General features: G+C 37.3%; 1 protein-coding gene across 1 annotated transcript in view; it reads left to right on the forward strand.

The window, feature by feature from the left end:
• Positions 1–232: 232 nt before the first annotated feature.
• bop1 (BOP1 ribosomal biogenesis factor) overlaps positions 233–22,466 on the forward strand; it is an 81,027-nt gene continuing 58,793 nt past the window's right edge. The window contains exons 1-3 of the mRNA XM_067411549.1: positions 233–347; positions 804–1,079; positions 13,597–13,743. Of these exons, the coding sequence (XP_067267650.1) occupies positions 270–347; positions 804–1,079; positions 13,597–13,743 (501 nt within the window). The 5' untranslated portion in view covers positions 233–269. The remainder of the gene's footprint in view (positions 348–803; positions 1,080–13,596; positions 13,744–22,466) is intronic.

The following is a 22,466-nucleotide window of genomic DNA, read 5'->3' on the forward strand; positions in this document are numbered from 1 at the left end:
ATGTATTTAAAATAAATAATTTCACAAATTAAAGATTTTAAACGTGCACACGTTCAACTTTGAACTTTAACCTTTTGCCTCAGACACGGTTATAATTAAACGCAATCAAATCGAAACCATTCTATTTTTAAAAACGATAATTTTGAAGAAAACGCAAAACTGGTGATATTTTTAAACATTTTATATAAAAAGTATGAAAAATAAACCGAACGCGTCGTGGTTTGACCTTTGACGTCACTGATTCAAACCCACATGGTCCCATTTTCAGCATGCGTCCAACTCACAGCGGCACCATGAGTAAATTAAAGAATAAAAAAAGAAATATAGAGGAGAATGAAGACGAACAGGTTTGATTTGATACTATGCTGATATAACGTTGTTTTGAAGCAGTCAGACAGTAGTTAGATATGACGCATTATACAATAGCACGTGTGTTTACATAGCGCGAGGTTAAATTACAACGAAACAGAGAATAATAATGCAATTTAGAATAATAATACATTTAATAATGACTATCGATAGACATTTCTCAAAGCACGTGTCCCGCTTTCTCTTTTAGTTTGTCTACTCTGTTTATTTGTCTACTCTGTTTAGTGTTTATACTCTCTACTGTGTTATATTGTATTATATAATCATAATATATGGATATATTTGTATGGAAGGACTTGACTGAATATGTATTTCTCATGTCATTGAAAACCTTTTGATCTATGTATGAATTTCATTACAATGTGTATGTGTTTATGCAGTAATGAGTGTGCATTTGTAATAGTCTGCTGAAACTTTCCACGTTTGTTTCTCAGCTGCCCATCTTTGATAAAGATGGCGGTAAAGATGGTCATCTAGATGATGATGATGATGATGAAGATCAGGCTGATCTGTCAGACAGTGAAGAGAGCATCTTCTCCGGGCTTGAAGAATCAGGCAGTGACAGTGATGATGAGGAGGATGAAGATGATGAGGAGGAGGAGGAAGAAGAGGACGGTTCTGAAAAAAAGAGCTCTGATGTAGAGGAAGATAAAGCCGCCAGCGCTGAAGGAGAAGATCAGCTGTCTTCCAAAGATGTGACCAAACCTCAGGTAATATGAACCAGCATGTTGATGCTGCAGATGTGTTTTTCTGGTGCCCTGCAATTTAAAGTTGCATCTCTGTGGCCTTTTTAAGGGCTGAAATCCACACTAAACTCTAAAAAAATGTATTGATCATTATTGAAAATGTTCAGAAGACTATGGAAGCTTGTTTCCGCCACTGAAAAAAAAGTTTAAAAATGATAATGGCGACTTTTTATCTCACAATTGTGAGATATAAACTCGCAATTCTGACTACTTTTCTCACAATTGTGAGATAAAAAGTTGAATTCTAAGGAAAAAAGGACTGATTGATACAATTCTGACTTTATAACACACAATTGCGAGTTTATATCACACAATTCTCACTTTTTTCTCATAATTGTGTGATATAAACTTGCAATTGCGTGTTATATATAAAGTCAGAATTGCATCAATCAGTCCTTTTTTTTTCTCAGTTACCTTTTTTTTGTTTATTTTTTTTATCATCAGTGGCGGAAACAAGCTTCCATATTAGACAGATGTACGTGATATCTCTCTGTGTGATAGTATAAAATGGTGTTTTAAATCAAGGATCAATTAAAAGACTAATTATTGGTCCATAAAAATCAGTATACTTGTTCTGTAGATAATTTATAAGCTTGTGCATATAATCATACATAATCAGTCTTGTAGACCATAAACATGTGGCTTGGGGTGCATTCACACTTGGCATGTTTGGTTCAATTAAAACGAACCCTGGTGCGATTGGTCGGTTAGTGCGGTTCATTTGAACGTGTGAACGCTGCCATCCGAACCCTGATGCGCACCGAACAAGCGGACCAAGACCGCTGAAAAGATGGGTCTCGATTCCAAACAAACTCTGGTGCGGTTCGAATGATATATGAACGCAACACGGACAAAAGACAAGTAAACAAACCAAAAACAGGAAGATGAGACTTTAAAAAGGACATAATCCTCATGCATATCAGTTTTTCTCCTCATAGTTGCGAGTTTGCCCATGACAGGCATCAGATGCGTGTCTCCATGCGGCAGATCGTTTGTGTGTGTGACGGATGGTTTCCCGCCACTGTTTTGACCCCTTTACACATATAAGCTCTTCAGGAGTTTCCCGCTGGCCAAAATACCATCATATACAGGCTACGCACACACAACAAGAGCATTTACCTCAGCACACAGCATTGTTTTGGATGTTCGGTAAGTTTTGTCTCAAAATACGTCATAAAATCTGACCAATCAGGTTGTGAATGTATCCTTATGCCTTTTGGTTTGGTGATAAAATTGCCAGTCTGAATGCTACTCGGACCAGGACTAAAATCTTTTTTGGTCTGGACCAAATGAACCAAACTACAAGTGTGAACGCTCCCTTATATTCATTCTTTAGTCCATATTTGCAAATTGATGTCATTAGGAGAGTTATTCACATAACATTTTAGGTTCAAAAAACAAGATATTATGTGTTTTCCTTTCATAGTCTGTGATTGTCTACATGCACAATATTGTGTCGATAGGTGATAATCATGTGAATCGCCAATATAATCAGAGATATCGCAGATGGCTGATGTCTTTTATGATATTCAAGACAATATTAGGCTTGTTTTCCCATTAATGTATTAAATTATTGATATTATTATTATTATTAGGCTATTATTATTATAATCAAATTGCTCGCCATAGTTTCACATCAACATCACCGCATATAACCGGTACTTCGCCAACACACGCATTGAATCCATGACGGCTTTGTTTCCAGACGGGCCATTAAAGAACGCAACACACTTCTCCGACTTCAGTAGTATTTCCCATTCTTTGTGCCTTATGCATCAAACGTTCAGCCAGCGGCCCGTGGGCGTGACGATCTGAAAATGGAGAAGATTTCCTATTGGTGATCTTGATGTTTGACCTGGAAAAGTGACTGATAGTCTTTGCAGCAGCATGATTAATCTCACTGACAAGAAATCAAAGAATCAGTATGTTGTTAATGTATATTTGTGCTGCTTGTAATCTTGAATCTGGTTTTCATAGAGATTTCAGTGCTGAAAACAGAAGGCATATTGTCGTGACTATAGGTGGTAGTTGGATGTTCTGGCTTGGCATGAACGTCTAAGATCCTCTGGTTTTCTGTACTTTATATACTAAGTTTGCGGCTCTTATACAGATGTGATTTCCATTAGAGCTGTGTTTGTTATTGCCAAATGTATTGCATTCAGCTGCCGTTCTGTCATATGGAGTGTCACATTTCCAGACAGTGTTTTGGGTTATAGTACAGTGACTCCAAAGAGTATTTGGACACTTCAGCCAGACAAATGTCTGCGTGTCATTGCATTATGTAACGCGATATCAAAGCAGCTTGCGTAAAGACATTTGCATTTATTCATTTAGCAGGCACTTTTATCTAAATATCTAAAAAGCGATAAATTGTATTTTTTTTTACACGAGAATGATAAAAAAAATGCAACATTTCAAACATTGTCTAGAACTTTAGTTCTCAGTTTTTTTGACTTCAAGGCCTTTTTTGTCCAAGACAATATTCAAAGACATCAATGTAGACATATTTCTGCTGTAACGTCAAAGCTGCTTTTCAGAAGTAATTCTGAATTTTAAATTAAAATAGTTAAATTCCATAATTCCAGACTGAATGTATTCTCACTTTTTATAACCTATCAATTACATGTCATTTCCATTGTTCCGTGATTTTTTTTTTTCACAAATGGCTATTTCTGTCGGATAAAATTTATATTTAAAAAAAAATAAAAAATCATATTCATTACAGATTTTTCCAAGACTTTGAAGGTCATGAAATCACACTTTAAAAATTCATTCATACACTTTATATCCACTATCCAGGTATTTCAAGACTGAGTGAACAAACCAAAATAAGAAATATGTGTTGATTTTTAGCTGTTTTAGGTTATCTGAAAAATAGTTTGTCTATTTACAAGGCTAGACAATGAGGGGAATAAGTAATTCAAGCATAGAGATGTATTTATTTTATTTAGTTATTTTATTTAGAGAATTAACAAAAACAGGATTGTCAAGTGCACACAGAAGACATTTCTAAAAAGTCAATTATTTATAAAAAAGAATTTTATTGGATTTGATAAAACGTAGATGTAGTGTTGTGAAAATGAAGAAATTTTATTTACAACTTTGTAGATGTCGGTCAGAACTGAGATAATTGAAGTCAGCTTTAAGAAAAGATCTCGCTGCTTTTGAGCACAGATACTGACACTTGAATTGATGCTTTATCTACTGCAATGACATTAAGACATTTTTAATTGTGACTTAAATGTCTAAATATTTTTGGGCTGCTGTATATCTTTCAGTTCAGTCTCATGAGTGTGTAGGGAAAGATGATGTCTACCTCTGATCTTCACTCTCTAGCTCCCTCTAATGGTGCATCACTGATAGTGTGAATGCACATCGTCCTGCTCTGTTTATCTGCTTCACAAACCCTCTGCTTCTGTATTAGTGGACGTCTGAGAGGAGGAAGTAGATTGTCAAACTGTCATTCTGTGTGAGTTGTTTTGGAATCATAGACTGAGTAACATGTGATCTTGATAAATGGCAGGTGTCTGGCACAGAAGAAAGTCAATATTTATCTCTAGCTGTGAGAATGCTGCTTCAGTCCGCTGGTGAACTCAGAACTCAGCAGCTGTCAATCACCTCTGCAGGTCTACAATGACATCACTGCAGTAGAATATCGCCTCACTCCACTACAGAACTGAGATGTTTTGTAAGGAGTTTTGTGAAATTTGCGTCTCAGAATGTTAACCTGTTGTTTCTGTGCGTTGTCAGTTAAAGGATGTGTTCTAGAACATGTTTTGTTACATTTACAAAGTTACAAAGCTCGGAATCTTTAAAGTTACAAAATGTCAGTTACAAATCTACCAACAGCCTTGTCAACAGTATATTCTGTTTTTTTTTTTGTTTTTTTTGGTGAATGGACCCTTTTCATATATCTGCAGGTTCTCAGAAGCAGAATCGTCATTGGGTAAACTTCTATAGTGCCAAATTCAGTATTTTTATATAGATCTCATTTACCGTATCATTATGTGTATCCACATTCAGTGCTTCCCACAGGTTTAAAATATACTTGCGGTGGTAGCCGGGCGAAAAATCTTCCTATTACCCACGGCACAAAAATGGTCTACTACATGTGACAAACAAATAATGTGTGATTTTTTTTTTTTTTTACAGTATTTTTATTTATTGAAATTAATTTTAATTACATAGTATATTACAGTTAATTACATAGTAATATTATGCATTATTATGCATTGTAAATTATGCAAAAATGCAAAAAAAAAAGTTGCTGTTTGGATTTAAATAGGCAAATACTTTAAGAATTAGTTCACTTTGAAATGAAAATTAGCCCAAGCTTTACTCACCCTCAAGCCATCCTAGGTGTGTATGACTTTCTTCTTTCTGATGAAGCGTTACCCAACGAGTATGAGCTGAAGAAAGCGTCTCCATACACATCCATCCATCATAAACATGTACTCCACATGGCTCCGGGGGTTAATAAATGCCTTCTGAAGCAAAGTGATGTGTTTGTGTAAAAGAAATATCTATATTTAACAAGTTATGAAGTAAAATATCTAGTTTCCACCAGACCGCCTTAGTATTCAACTTACGAAGAAAGTGTAACACTCTCACAGTTCAAAAAGCTTACGCTACATTGCATTTAAATGGTTATCCTTTTCCTATGTTCTCCTTGCTGTCATATAGTGTCTCTCTCAGTGAATGGGACGCAGATTTTACTAGTGAAATTTATATAATGAATAATGTCAAATAATGTTCTTAGTCTTTTCTTCCTGTGGAGGAGACTACAATAATTTATTATGAATTAAATGGAAATCGAATTAAATGGAAATGAAATTAAATACAATTTATTGTGTAACCAAAATACCAATAATGCCCAAAAGAAAAAAAACTTAGCGTGTCACTTTTAATTATAAACAAGCCCAAAATACACCGGGACTCTTATTTTGAAATGTCTGTACTATTGCAGGCTGATCCTTCAGATTCTTACAACCGTATAAAACATTTTATATAAAGTCCCTAAAGTAGACATTGTAATAATTAATCAACTTGAGTTCATTAGCAATCGCTTGCGCTTTTCATTGATTGAGAATCACTTTGAAGCAGTCTGAAGCGATGTTGCGTGAGCTTGTAGAACGAGCAACAGCGCCCCCTTGTGACTTTGCAACATGCAGCGCCCGTGGGAATGTCAGCGGGAGTAAACGGTTCTGACGCACACATAACGAGCAGGTACAAAACCACTAGTTATTCGATCGCAGATGATTTCATTATCTTGCGCGGTTTTAAAAGTATAAGAGGATAAAAAATAAAGGCAAAAATGTGTCTCCAAATATACTTGGGCGGCCGTTATTATACGTGGGCGGCCTGCCCAAGTAAAGTCTATGTGTGGGAAGCACTGACATTGTATTTGGCATCAGGCCTTCTAGATATCTTATTGATACTGACCATTGCAAAACCTGCATCAGATATCAATAAGTGTTTTACATGATATATATATTTCACATATATGTATGTATGTACACTTCCCAGCCAAAAAAAGTCTTTAACTGGATCATTATTGCAGTGATTATTGTGGTTCTAGAATGAAATAAGTTTGTATAGTGTTTTGTTGTTATTTCCATCAAGAGGTTCATCAATTTTTGGCCAAGATCTTGTATTGACAATGCCAGAAGTGAGCACTCTGTAAAGTCTCCTCCAGCTCATCCCAAAAACTTGACTCAGAGGTGCCAATTCATGTGTGAAAATGATTCTTCATGCTCCCTCCCAACCATTCTTTCACACTCAATTTGTGCCTGATGAATCTTGACATGGTTGTTTAAGAAATGAAAAAATAAACACTCCATCAATTAGGGTTAGATGAACTGTTGCCAAACATATCACATGCTAGAAACATAATAATCACTGCAATAATGATCCAGTCATAGACTCTTAAAGATTTGTTCACTTTTAAATGAAAATTAGCCCAAGCTTTACTCACCATCAAGCCATCCTAGGTGTTTATGACTTTCTTGTTTCTGATAAAAGCTCTCTGAGATATTTTAATAAATATCCTGACGCATCCAAGCTTTATAATGGCAGTGAACGGGACCCACGAGTATGAGCTGAAGAAAGTGCATCCATCCATCATAAACATACTCCACACTGCTCTGAGGGGTTAATAAAGGCCTTCTGAAGTGAAGCGATGCATTTGTGGAAAAAAAAAAATCCATATTTAGCAAGCTATGAAATAAAATATCTAGCATATTCAAGTTACAAAGAAAGTGTAAACTGGCATCCAGTCAGTTAAGCTTTTTCTGTAAGTTGAGTAGGGAAGGTGTAGGATGTAGCGTAAGCTTTTTGAACTGCGAGAGTTTTACACTTTCTTCATAAGTTGAATACTAAGGTGGTCTGGCGGAAACTAGATATTTTACTTCATAACTTGTTAAATACAGATATTTCTTTTACACAAACGCATCACTTTGCTTCAGAAGGCATTTATTAACCCCCGGAGCCATGTGGAGTACATGTTTATGATGGATGGATGTGTATGGAGACGCTTTCTTCAGCTCATACTCGTTTGGTAACGCTTCATCAGAAAGAAGAAAGTCATACACACCTAGGATGGCTTGAGGGTGAGTAAAGCTTGGGCTAATTTTCATTTGAAAGTGAACTAATCCTTTAAGTATTTGCCTATTTAAATCCAAACAGCGACTTTTTTTGTTTTTTTGCTGGCAGTTTATATGATATATGTGTGTGTTTGTAAAGTTTTATTCATATATTTATTAATGTGAGCCAACAGCTCTTATGTCTTGTGCCACAACTGACTTTCTAAAAATATTTACAAAAACTGTGCATTGTCCATTGACAAGACTGTCGGTGCGGACCCGAGGGAGAGCTAATGCTAAAGGTGACCAAGTGTTCATGGTTAACAGCCACTGCTGGTAATATTGTTCTTATTGTCCATCGCTGGTGTAGTATTAGGCCCCTTTACATGCGAGCAGCATTTTCTTCATGGAGCTCCCGCAGATCTTTCTTCTCTCATTTGTCAGGATCAACAGCACCTACAGCGCGAGGTTCAGGGCCAAAGCGGATGTGTCTGACTTACCACGGGACACTATCAAATTCACAGCTTTGAAATCTCTGTCTGGCGTTGCAGCGGAGACCGTGGGACGCATTGTTCCTGTCTCAAATTTTTAATCCGCCCCCCGGCGTGTTTTTTTCCTGCGCTCTTTTGTTGAGGGTCTTCTGAGAGATGGATCACGACTCTGACTGATGCACACCAGGCAGAAGTTAATGCGGCTGCCGGAGACGTTACGATTCCTGCGAGATTTCCCTCCACCCCTGCAGCCTTGTGTCTGATCCAGCAACGGCCTCGCTCACGCCGCATGAGGGGGTGGGAGATGACATCGGAACGGGGGTGGAAAAGACCAGAGGGGCTCATCTTACCGTGAAACTTGCTTTTTCGCTGAGGCACTCCCACGCACAGCACGCGTTGCAGACACGGCTGGTCCGCTTCCATCGCTGACACACGTGACGGGCCAGACGGGACACGTTTAATTGAGCAGCCACGGTCTTAATTAAGTATCAGCGTGAATGTTGATGAGTGCCGTCGGACTGTTCCATCCGCAACTCACTCAATAACTCAACCGCAGTTCAGAGGAAGCGAAAGAAATAATGAGCGACTCGAGGCCTTCGGAGCGGAACCCGGGACAGTCCGCCAACAGACATTAAAAACGCGTTATTGTGCAAACGTTTTGTTGCACACACTGAATGTGTACGTGTGATTTAAAGAGGTTTGAAACGGATGTGAGGAGATGTGCTCCAAAAGCCTGTCACTGTTTGTCTGATTCCTGCATTCATATGAAATATTATTACAATACGTTGCTTAAGCAATATATTGTAATAATTGTAATATACTAGAATAAATATTCTAGTAACCAGTAATATATTGCTTTAGGTCTACCATAGTAAAACAGAAGACACTCTATATATATATATATATATATATATATATGTGTGTCTTATGCACACCAAGGCTGCATGTATTTGATCAAAAATACAGTAAAACAGCATTGTGAAATATATTATATTTTAAAATAACTGATTTCCTTTTTAGGAGAGAAATTAATACTTTTATTCAGCATGAATGCATTAATTTGATCAAAAGTGACAGTAAAGACATTTCAAATGTTACAAAAGATTCTATTTCAAATTATTGGTGCTCTTTTGAACTTTCTATTCATCAAAGAATCCTGAAAAAAATGTGGAAAAAAAGTTTTTAACATTTATGATAATCAGAAATGTTTCTTGAGCAGCAAATCAGCATATTAGAATGATTTCTGAAGGATCATGTGACACTGAAGACTGGAGTAATGATGCTGAAAATTCAGCTTTGATCACAGGAATAAATTACATTTTTAAATATATTAAAATAGAAAGCAGATATTTTAAATTGTAATAATACTTCACAATATTACTGTAATTACTTGTTTTTTTTAATCAAATAAATGCAGCCTTGGTGGGCAGAAGAGACTTATTTTAAAAACAAAATCTTACCGATCCCAAACTTTTGAACAGCATTGTATATATGCATGTGTGTGCGTTTGTTTCTCAGTCTGATTCATCCATCATATGTCATTTGTAACTTTCAAGACTCAAACTCTCATCGTCATGATTTTGGTTTGCAACATCTTCAGCCCACGTGGGTTTTGTGGTCATGCTGGCGTTGGGCCACACGCCGCCAGACGTCCTGAAGAGCTTGTTTTTAATCTGAATCCACACCGTGAGCTCTTCTGTTCTGGCCGCTCGAACATCATCTGGTCAAATCATCTGTCAAAAGCCCATTTCTCTGCCCCCACATCCTTCTTTTATTACCAGACTATTGCAGTAGAAACAAGTGTGTTCGTGTCACGTGTGAAATTGTATCAGTGCGCACATTTGGCAAATTGAGCCTGGCCGATATACAGCTAAATATTGTTATATTGTGATCATTTTCAGATTTATCTCTTCCTGTGATAGTTCTGAAAAGGCCAGAAAAGATTTATTTTTTTATATTACCTTTTTTTTAACTTATTTTTTACTCATTTAAACTGCAGAATTCAAATAAAGAAAAATACAGTAAAATCTTGTTAAAGCATTTTTTCCACTATTTTTCTAAATTAATAACTGAATGAACACATGCAAGAATGTTTGAGTTTAATTTATATGCACAAATATTATAGTACCCAGTAAAAATATATGTATGGAAATAAACACTAACATTGATTTTGAAAGACTTTTCTGCTCACCGAGGCTGCGTTTATTTGATCAAAAATACATTAAAAGCAGCAATATTGTGAAATATTATGACAGTTTCAATTAACCGTTTTCTATTTGAATACATGTTAAAATGTAATTTGTTTATGTGATCAAAGCTGAATTTTCAGCATCATTATTGCAGTCTTCAGTGTCACATGATCCTTCAGAAATCATTCTGATATGATGATTTGATACTCAAGAAACATTTCTGATCATTATCAGTGTGGAAAAAAAGTTTCAGGATTCTTTGATGAATAAAATCTTAAAAGGAACAACATTTATTTGAAATAGCAATCTTTTGTAACATAATAAGTGTCTTTACTGCATCTTTTCATTAATTTAATGCATCTTTACTGAATAAAAGTCCTAATTTCTTTTAAAGAAAAATCTTACTGACCCCAAACTTTTGAATAGTATATGAAAAATGAATACGTCTGAGTGTATGTTTTGAGAATGTTTTTCATTACACGAGCACTCACGTGAACATTAATCATTTTCATATGCATCAATATAATAAAGCACAGTCATAAACAGCAGTCTTTACTTGCATAAATTCTTACTAAACATTCAAATATATTGCAAAATTACTTCCATGATCACTTTCAGGTGGTGCAAGTGAATCGTTGAATTAGTTCATGGTTTGAAATGATTCATGAAAATGATTCGAACAAACTTCAGTGGTATTTGTTAAAATCAGAGCAAACATCTGTTTTAATGCTTTTATACTCAGTGCAAGGAAGAATAAACTAGCACAATGAAACTGAAACATGACGAAAGTCCTCATGATGTTCACAATTTTGTACTGGCAGCAAATTCATTGTGAATATTCGATATGGCTGCTTATCCTAACAGGTCACGTCCTGATTTGGCCTGCGGTTTAATGACTCAGAACAACCGGTGTCATTCCCCCAACTCTTCCTTTCCAAAACTCTGTTTCAGCTTGTTTTTAGATCTTCAGCGCTAGCGGAAAAATTGGCCGTCCCTCGGGCTGCACGAGGCATTCAGGAACGCGGGGCTCGAGCGTCTTGATGTAGATTTAACTGGGCTTCAGGGAGGAAGTGTTTCACTTAGCTCTGCAGTCCAAGAGATAGCGGGACGTTAAGGAGCCGTAAATCAGCGCAGGTTGCTCACCTGCCCCATCTCGGGCTCGTGGGAGACGCGGTGGCTAAAAGCTGCTCTTCCTCTCGACCCTGTTAGGAGATTTTCAGTCCGTTTGGCCTTCTCGTGACTGATGGGCTGTGGTAAATAACAGGCGGTACTGAGAGCTTTCATCCCGGCGTCTCGGGCAGGATGTGAGGTTCTGGTGACTGATTTTCAACTGCGCACATGTAAATCACCCACAGGAAGTTTGTGCGCAAAATGAAATAAACTGCGTATCTGAAACCTGTGGACTGTCATGCTGCCATAAAAAGAGGGTCTCTGGAAAATGCTCTTCTGAAGTATGGTTTTCTACAATAGAACGTTTTGAAAACTTGTCCGTTTCGCTTAGATAAAATTAAGTCAATTTTTGCATTATTTTTAATGATTTAAATGTCAATTAAGCACAATGCATTGTACATACTAGTTGCATACAATTGCTCTAATGACTAGTGCTTGTTACGGTACAAGTTACCTACATTTACTGAAGTGATATCATGCTGGGTTACACTTTTAAGGTGTCCATGTTACAGTAACAGTGTAATTATACATTTAAGGACATGAGTAATAATAATAAACTACATGAACTTATTATAGGGTTAGGATGAGGGTTTGGTTTAGAGTTGATTGCATGTAATTATGCATAATTATTACTAGAGTAACTACATGTAACGTGTAACAATGACGCTAAAAGTGTTACCCTTTATTTTAAGGTGCCTTTGTTACAGTGTAATTATGCATTTAAGTATTGAGTAATATTAATTGACAATATATACTTACTATATAATTATGATTAGAGTTAGGTTTTGCTTTAGGGTTAGTTTATGCGGTAACACATTATTTTAGTGTCAGTGTTACATATGTTACATGCAGTTACTATAGTAATAACTATAATTTATGCATAATTACGCATAATTATCCAATATTACTCAGTAATTAAATATATAGTTACAGTGTAACAAAGACACCTTAAAATAAAGTGTAACCGTTTATGCATAATGTATGTTATTACTATAGTAAGATGTGTAACAAACACTGTAAGTGTTACTTTGCACAGTTACTAGTTACAGAACAATGTAAATAATAATGTAACTTTTACTACATTGTACTATTCGCTTTTGGGGGGGGGGGGGGTATGCAAATTTTCTTGATTCTTCAGTAACTTTTAAATGTAAATGAGTGTAATACCATTTTTAAAATTACAATCTGCAAAAGTGAAGAGAGTAATAAATGCTACCATTTAACATTAAGTTTGTAAATATATTATGTATGTGTGTAACATTTATGTATGTATTAGGGCTGTCAAATGATTAATCACGATTAATCGCATACAAAATAAAAGTTTGAGTTTGCATAATATATGTGTGAGTACTGTGTGTAATTAATATGCATATATAAATACACACAAGTTAATTTATATATTTAAGAGAAATATGTTATTTATGTACAAAATATTTGTATTTATATATAATATAAATTATATAAAAATAAAATTACATATACTTGTAAATATTTCTCAAATATATACATGAATGTGTTTGTATTTATATGTACATAATAATTACACACAGTACACCCACATACATTAGGCAAACTTAAACTTTTAGTTTGTATGCGATTAATCGCGATTAATCGTTTGACAGCCCTATTATGTATGTATACATGTATGAACAAACTTTTGTTAGATGCGATTAATTGTGATTAATCGATTTGACAGTACTAGTAAACATGTATTATGTTTATTTATTAGAATGAAGCAGTCATGATTTTGATCATTTTGATTTTGTCAGATTAAAATTGTCAATAAAATATTTTTTTCACATTACAAATGTGAATTTTATTAGTATGGAAAAAGAAAAAAACTTGGAGTGATTAAAAAAATATGGTATTTTCTCAGAAAAGCTCAGTTTTTTTATAATTATTATTCTTAGATGCTTGGTTTTTATTGTCCATTTTATAGAAAATATTTATAAATTGTTCATTTTTTTATTTATAGAAAACATTGGATCAAATTTGCATAAGCTGAGGTTTCGGTAACAACTAATGTTATTTTTCTTTCTTTTTTTTACAGAGTGCTGGCCAAAATTCAAAAGAAAAGAAGAAAAAGAAGAAAGCCGCTAAGGAGGGTGGAGAAGAGGGTCTTGTGTCCAACAGAGATGGTGGCCTCAAGACTTCCTCACAGGTGGATGAGTACGAGCACGACACGTCCGATGAGGAGGTAAGAATCTGTCCATCATCCAGACCAGTGTCCAGCCTGCAGGCCAGGACAAGAACAACCAACATCTAAAATACTCTTTGTTTGATAGCTGTTTTTCCACAGCTGTCTATTGCCTGCAGACATCTAAAGAAAACACTGCCTATAAAAATGTACCCTGTTAACTGCAGTTTACACTAAAATACCAAAGTTAAAACCTTAAAACTGTGGTAATGTGATATTGGCCATTACAGCCATAAACATTTAAATGAAACAAATATGCTGAAATTCGCTTACATTGTTTGAAAAAGATCGTACATCCATTTTTATGGCTGTTAAGTAGTAGTTAAACCATTTTTATGAAACCATGGTGTGTGAGACCCTATTGAAACTATTTTTTTTGTTATTGGTTTTGGCATGGAATTGAGCAAAGTGTTGGATTTTTAAACATTTAAATACCTTTTAAAAGGAGAAATGTTTATAATTCTGCACTATTGAAGTACAAGATGCTCTTTGGATCCTCTCAAATCATACTGAAGAACATGATCATCGGGTTTTGTTCATGTCAGCTCCACTGGAGCTGTAATTAAATGTTTCAATGCAACTTCTTAGTCATTGTTATGTAATTTATAACATAATTTATTAAAATTGTTGTATTCAGATAGAAAAGAATGCAAAATTAAAGCATTTTCACTAGTGGTCTCAGTCTGTTGGATTGGATGTATTTCCTCCTTTCAGGTGACTGAAAATCCATGGAAATGTTTTTGCGCTCAACTCGTATTTCCATTAAATTGAAGTTTCCAGTTCAGCGAGTCTGAATATCACCATTGTGTCCAGGTGTTGTTGGTGCACCTGCATCTGTTGCGATGTGTCCTTTGCATGCTGTCCTCCTATCATTTGTTTCCAGATGGCCATTTGACTTTCAACTCTTTTGACTTTTATTTGGATGCATAACAAATGTATCATTTGACTACTTGAGGGAATTTTGGACCCTTTGAGCAGACTGTATAAAATACCGTCATATATTCCCAAAAACCGAAATGGCGGGAAAATGTCCAGTTTTGCCTTTCGCGTACTATCACATTAGATTGAGTTTTATTCAGGTATTACAGTCTAGTTAATGACAGCTGAGGACAAAGTTATACTTTAGTGTAAACTTTAATCTAAAGTTGAAGAAGAAACAATGGAAATCTGTTGCTTGATGACAATATTGAATAACTTCTTAATGACAAGTAGACTAAAGATGATTTCAGTAATAAAAATCTCAATCTAAATATAGCGGCGGCTTTTTGTGCTACGTTTGCACAGGCATGATTACTTCATTGTTCCGTAGAGGGGGAATATGGTCAGTTGTGTAATGTTTCATGTAAAGGAAAAAGATTTTTGTCCTGTTCCTTGGGCTGGAAGTGTCTGAACCGCAGTATTTGATACCGTTCCCTTACGCCTGTCAGACGTTACCGCATTTCTGTAATGTCTCTGTTGGCTTTTTCGAAGGGAGCCCGTGATGCACCTCTGCAGTAAGGAGGTCTGTAACGTCTCATATTTACATCTAGGACCATTAAAGAATTCCTCTTCAGCTCTTTAATTTACACGCGTCATTGAAAACCGTTGAACCCTGGCACGATGCGGTCTGGATAATTTGCCAGGCCATACAACCTAAACACAGCAGCCATCCAAAACTGTTCTTGGCAATCTGCTACCGACCAGGAATGTTTTGCAGAAGCGTTATTGTTCTTGGGTTGATACCCGATTTTAGAGTGAATTTTTAATGCCACTTCATAGAAAGGATGAGTACTGTCATTATTTAGTTTGTAAAAGTACTTACATTTTTTACATTTCTGTGTTTTTGGACACCTACATATTTAGCAGCAGGGGATGAATTTAGAGATGCAACTTCTTGGAGAGGGTTTTACCATGCTGTAGTGGTAGTTTTTACAGTTTTATGCTTTCATATGTTTTCATATTTTGACAAAAGTGTCCTTTGAATGAAGTCAACATTCTCATGCAATATTTGTTTATTTTAGACCATTTACCCTTTAGCTGTTTTGTTGTTTGTCAAGAAGAATAACATTTTAATTAGCAATAATTGCAAATTTACAAAAGCTCTCAAACTGCAACATGCCAAATTACAACCTAGTATTTAAATTAAATCAAAAGCATTATTAAATATTACATTATAATAATTTTCAACAGTGTGTTTGTATGTGTGTGTGTGCATGTTCAGCAAACATTTTCATCAGTAAATTTGCTATCATTGTCTTGTTTCCACATATTTTTGAATTTTGGCATATCACAAAAACAAAAACACACTGGATGGAAACACCAAGATGCACATTAAAAACTCGTTTGCTCAATTGAGTTGTTTTTTTCCCCCTCCTTTCTTTATCTGATATGAAGATAGACATAAACTTTGATGGAAGCACATTTACCAAATAAATTGTTCTCAAACATCAGAATGTAGGAAAAAAGACCCATATTGACTTCTCTGGTAGCAGCAGACTTGATATTTTGAGAGTGATGGTTTTGTTCTCTTAAACATATGGGATGGAAACCGTGCTTTATTCGCAAATATTTTCTGGGATATTCCAATTTTCTGCTTGAAGGGTTAGTTCACCCAAAAATCAAAATTCTGTCATTAATTACTCCCCTTTATGTCGTTCCACACCTGTAAGACCTTTGGTCATCTTCGGAACACAAGTTAAGATATTTTTGATGATATCTGAGAGATTTCTGATCCCCAATGGAAAGCAACGCAATTACCACTTTCGAGGCCCAGAAAGGTAAAGACATCATTTAAATAGTACATGTGACTGAAGTGGTTCAACCTTAATTTTATGAAGCAACGAAAATACTTTTCCCAAAAAAACAAAAAATAATGACTTTATTCAACAGTTTCTTCTCTTCCGTGTCAGTCTCCAACACATTTCACGTTGTAAACACAGTGCAGTGCTTCCGGGTTTTAACAATATTTTTACTACCTTTCTGGGTCTCGAACCCTTTAGGTTAAATTCACAAATATGGATAGAACCATAGCTACTGTTGTGCTGACTGTCATCTTACAGCTATTATATCATACAGCTACTTTAAAATGATATTCATGAAAATCGCTATGGAAATAAACGTAAATGGAATATTGCAGCACTGTCGCGTCATGATATGCCAGTCATTTTTAATTTTGATGTGTGGTACCAGTTGCCATTGGACTATAACCACACTAAAACAACACGCTGTCTGTATGATAAAATCTTCTCTGTAAAGTTGGCTTTTAAATGTAGTTTTAAATGTTCATTGTCTTTAAATCACTGCAGCTAAAAATATCAAAGCTAAATCTAGATGAACATACTAGTCAACCTCCAGGATTTATAGAAAGAGTCAACTAGTTGTCATCCATCATCCTGGACCTTTCTCTTATCCCACTAGAAACAACAGACATTATTTGCCACTGCACTGCATCAGATATTAAATAAATTGCTAAAACACTTTCTTGTGGTCTTAAACGTGGTGGCTTCTCTCTTATAATTTGTACTCACTTTCTCATTTTGTACTCAGTTCGGGAGTCTCATATAAAGATGAGAAGGTGTGAATCTCATTAGCTTGTCAGTCTTGTCTTTTACCCCTCAGGCAGCCCTCTTTGAAGGAGCTCATGGGCCTGATCTCGGCGGTGTTGTCAGGCATCTCTGCGTGCGCCTCACAGATCGGCGGTGGTCCCGCGGCCATTTGGCGTACGCTAAATTAGCCCCCCCTTGTCTGGGGACGGCAGATTGGGTTGCCTCTCCGTCCCTTCGCAGCTCTCAACACAAGTTGTCTACAAATAAAACTCCAGACTTCTAAATCCCCTGTTTTTCATCCTCACGTCCCCCCTTTGTAATAAAGGGCTATTTCCTGTTAGCCGAGTGGAGAGGGAATACGCGAGAGTGCAGCGTCTGTCCGAGAGCGAGCCGGCAGGAAGGGGCTTTTCCCCCGCAATGGCTTTTCCATGTGCTCTTCGAGATGAATGAAGACACATTGTGGAATTAAGGGGAAAAGGGGCTCTGGCTCCTGGCCGCAACTTCAGCTTCCTGCCGGCCAGCAGCTACCGCTCTCAAAGACTGAGACCCTGCACAGTAGCCTAGAAAGGTGTGTTTGTGTGTGTTTTAAGTTTGCAGCAGGCGGTAAAGTGGGTAATTTGATGGGAGATCTGTGAATAAAACCAGATAGACCTGTATAGTGACGTCATTTAACCTGATGTCCTTTTCATTTTGCTGCTCATGAATGAACAGGATTGGTTCGCAAGTTTGGAATCACCATATGACCATATTAGGTTCAGCAGTAGTTTGAAGCTTCAAGATTAACATTTATACTTGGCAGTTACATTAAATCAATTTTAATTTTTGAGACTGTTTAAGTTTTGAGCCTGACTAATAAAAGTTGAGTTTGATTTGACATCTATCTATCTATCTATCTATCTATCTATCTATCTATCTATCTATCTATCTATCTATCTATCTATCTATCTATCTATCTACCTATCTACCTATCTACCTATCTACCTATCTACCTATCTATCTATCTATCTATCTACCTATCTATCTATCTACCTACCTATCTACCTATCTATCTACCTATCTACCTATCTATCTAATTAAAATTAAAATTCTCAATTCAGTTCTGAGTGTCATACAACCCTGCTTTTAATAATGTCATTGTGGTAAATTTACCTTTTCAGAATGTTTGCCTTTTGCACTGTGCCCACACTTTCCATAGAGGGCGCTGTTTCTGCTGTCTGCTCAAGAGGCACATGGCTGAAATCTTATTTCCAGTGTGCGGTAAGCCATGGATGAGTGATTCTCTTTTGAGGTTTTTCAGAACGGCCCTCTCTCTGGGCTCTAACGTAAAGCTCTAGTGACAGGTAGCAGATCGAGGTCACGTCTGCTAATCACATCGACTGACTGATTCCAGATTCCGGTCCAGTGACCCACTGAGGAGCTGTCATGAGCGGAGGAAACTTTACATCCTTTGCAACCTGGTAGAATCAGACACGTTTAAAAACTTTTGCTGACCTCGGTGGTTGCGTGGCAACGGTTTTGTTTTAATTGGGAGGTTTTATCTATGGCCGGATATTTGCATATGTGGTTGGATTTATAATGCGAGACTCTTGCTGTAGCTGAAGGACATGGGTGAGCATTTGATGGATCTAGTTAGCGATTTCCTCCAGTCCAAAATGATGTCAGAGTAATTACATGTTCAGGAGGTTTTGTGGTGTAGAGAGTTTCTTCAGGTGGTCAAATCTCACTCAGGAAGGTAAGGACTGGCTTTGTCATTTCCACCCAGAGATTTAAGAAAGATTTCGGCCCACGCTGTCTGAAGAAAAGAGCCCTGTTTGCTTTCCCGTACAAAGTAAAACAAACACAACCTGTAATGCCGACTGGTCAGGTGTCCAGATTGCTCCAGAGTTAAGAGGGAACCCAGCCTCCCCCTCCAGGGATCTGTGCCACCCACTCCTCGGAAAACCGAGACTCTGCGCACATATCTCGAGGTGAATTTTATTTGCTTTGCTCTCTAAATTTTGGTAATCCCAAAGTTTAATTTCATGATTGGGCCATTTCCAAACGCTTGCCTGATGAGTTCCAGATGGGATCTCAAATGATTGCGGTCAATCTGATGGCAGGGAAAAAAGCTTGAATTTTAGCAGTTCTGGGCTCTTAGAGGGTAATTTAGGGAAGAAACCCCATTTCCCAACCCCATCCTTACTAGGATTGACAGCCTTTCCATGTATCCCTGGATCTATAAGTTGCAGCGCAGCATGATTACGACCCAGTGCACCTCAGTTGGGGTGAAACAGCCTACCTTTCCTGATGTTACTTTCTTTCCCTTTCTCTTTGCATTGGAGGTTCCCAATTTGATGGATTTAAGTTCTTTTTTTTTATATTATAAAAGTTATAAGTTTTTATCCAAAGCAAACTTTAAAAATCATATATACGTTTTTAAATTGCTCTTTTAAAGTATTTCAGCTGGCCATGAAAATATCCAAGGAAGTTGGCACCAATAGATCCGTGGGCAGCGCGCCAACATATAGCGTTGTTGCGCTTTGTGCTACCCAAGTTTGAGTCCCAGCTTGCGGACCTTTCTCGATCCCGCCCCCCTCTCTCTCTCTCTCTCTCTCCCACCTTGCTTCCTGTCCACTCTGTACTATCCTATTACAATAAAGGCAAAAATCACCTATAAAATAAGTATTTAAAAAAAAAAAAAAAAAGGAAGGCTAATACCCCAATCAACCTACCACTCCCACTTTGATGGGTACTGAAAGGTTTCAAGACTCTCGGTGGAGGAAGAGATTTTCATCTGAGGCCATCATTACCACTTCCCCCTTGTCTCCTAATACCGTATCCTCAGCTTGTATGTATGTTTGGAGATTGGTGCTGTCTGCTGGGCTTCGATATTAAAATGTGGTTGAAAAGCTCCTGGATGCCTGAAGTTAATCACAGCCGTCAACGCGCTTCTCTTGTTTTTTTCACAAAGTTTGCCATTCCAGGCAGACATAGGGGAAGGTCCTGGCTCTCTGTTCCAGCAGCAAAATCACATCAATTTATGAAACAGGAACCAGGGGTTGTATCCATTCATCCTTGGCAGCCCAACACCATCTGAGGCCTGAACTCACCTCAACCTTTGACCCTCAGCATTCTGCAGAGCATTCAGCATCTCTTACTGCTTCTCTGTATTGGTCTGCTTGCCATACGGCAAGTGAAACAATAACCCTGCTTGGTTTATATCCCATCATTCACTCTCTTTGCTTTGTTACTTTCTACCATACCAGCTTTCAAAATTAACCGACAAAGCAAAAATATTTGATGCATCTCAGAGAAGCTCGTTTTGCAGTAAATGACTGTTTTTTGGGTCGATTTAGTGTGCATTTGGGAACGCATCATACTCCAAGCATCTTCCTGAACTTGTACTGAGAAGTACTTGTCAACAAAAGAAAATCTTTAAGGGCTTTTGAAAATGAAGAAAACATATATAATGTATAATACATTAAATTGTGCAGTCCTAATTTCTAGGTAACATTTCCACCAAAACTTCCTTTTGGAAGTCAACTTAAGGGTTTAAAGTGTTGGAAGTACGGTGCATTTATCTCTTCACATAGACCTTTGACCTTTTCCAGTATCCGTACCTTGTTGGCCCGAGGTGTTTTCTCGCACCCTGCTCCTATTCTGCTCTCAACTCTTGTTAAAACCACTGCCGGCGTCTGTTGTTCATGTAGTTTCTATGCTTCTCTTTGTCTTTTCCCCCAGCACGCCATTCGGTTCAGCGTTTCAGGGAAGAGAATGATTAATATGTTTTGTGCTTCAGCAGACACGGGCATGGATTTTTACAAAAACGTCTGCACTATTAAAATACAAAGAGTGGTTTTGTTCTCCCGGATCCATTGGATCGAGCCGCTCTTTAGATTTATCAAATTAGACTCGAGTGAATGTGGGTGGTGTTCTGTTGCACATGCAGCAAGGTAAAGGGGGGGATTTAAGGGCTGTATCCCACCGGGAGCCATTGGTCCCCACACAGACCTCACACCCACGCCGTACCTTCCAGATCAGAGTCAGGCCAATAATTCCTCCCTCTGGCAGGAGTCAAGCAAACGTGTAAGCTATTTGGAGCCGTAAACTCAACGATTGTATTCCTGTGTGTGTTTGAGAGGGGAGAAGCGGCTCAAATCCATTGCCTAGAGCAGAGGATTGCGCCATATCTTAGGTTTTATCATATTTCTCCATTTTATTATTGATTAATTTATATTTGTATACATTTAGTTATTTTTGGCCTTTGTGACACTTGTATTTATATGTACAGTAGAAATAGGACTGGAAGTGAGTCCAACAGAAGATTAAAGTGAGTTTGCATGAGCACCAGAGCTCGGTTTTTCGGTACGAATACGTGTACCGTTGCAACCCTATGTGTAAATATGAGTTTTTTTTGCTATACTTTTTTGCTACAAACTTCTGGAAAGTTGTAATGTTGTGATTCACCTTGTAGTTGTTTGGTTTCGGTGCTCGTAACTCTAACAAAGGCTTTTTTCAAAATTCTAATGGAAAAAAGAATAATGAATGAATTAAATACTCCTTGACTGCTTAAAAAGTGGAGTGGACTGGCACTGTTCTCAATTGAGCTTATTAACATTCTCAATTGAGAATATTAACCCATAATATTCCTTTTAATGCTAGTAACTAGCTACCTGAAGGTAACTCCATCGCCCTCTTTAGTACTCAAATTGGCATTAGCGTAGAATATATTTCTGGCCGTAGTATTGCAAGTTGCCGCAGAATAGACGAAAATGATATCGATCAGCAAACGCGCAGCACTCCTCCGGGCTGTTGTCCAAAAACTCCAGGAAGGATTGAAACGTCTCAGTTGTCTTCTGAGGATGAAGTGTTTTCCAAAGTGTTCTTGTCCGAGGACACAAAGGTCTTCTTTCAGCCCAGCGCGCTCCGCTGAAATCAATAGGCTGATAAAATTGACAGATCGCTGGTAAATTATGTGGAATCTTGGCCTGACACGCCGCTGTCAGCAGGAAATTTCTTTTTAATAGTCTATTTAAGGAGAAGCGGGGATGTGTTTTTCTTAGTCAGGGGGGAATGTTGATCCAGAGGGCCGAGGGTGGAGGGTCAGACGGGGAGGAGGCACTTGGGTAAATCGCGTGCCGGTCAGACAGAGCAAACGGGACCCCAGGCTGCGGTCTCTTGCAGGTGTGTGGAGGTGGGGGGTAAGCGTTGGAAAGCTGG

This window comes from Chanodichthys erythropterus, chromosome 15 (genome assembly GCF_024489055.1).
Source record: "Chanodichthys erythropterus isolate Z2021 chromosome 15, ASM2448905v1, whole genome shotgun sequence".
Classification (NCBI taxonomy): Eukaryota; Metazoa; Chordata; class Actinopteri; order Cypriniformes; family Xenocyprididae; genus Chanodichthys; species Chanodichthys erythropterus.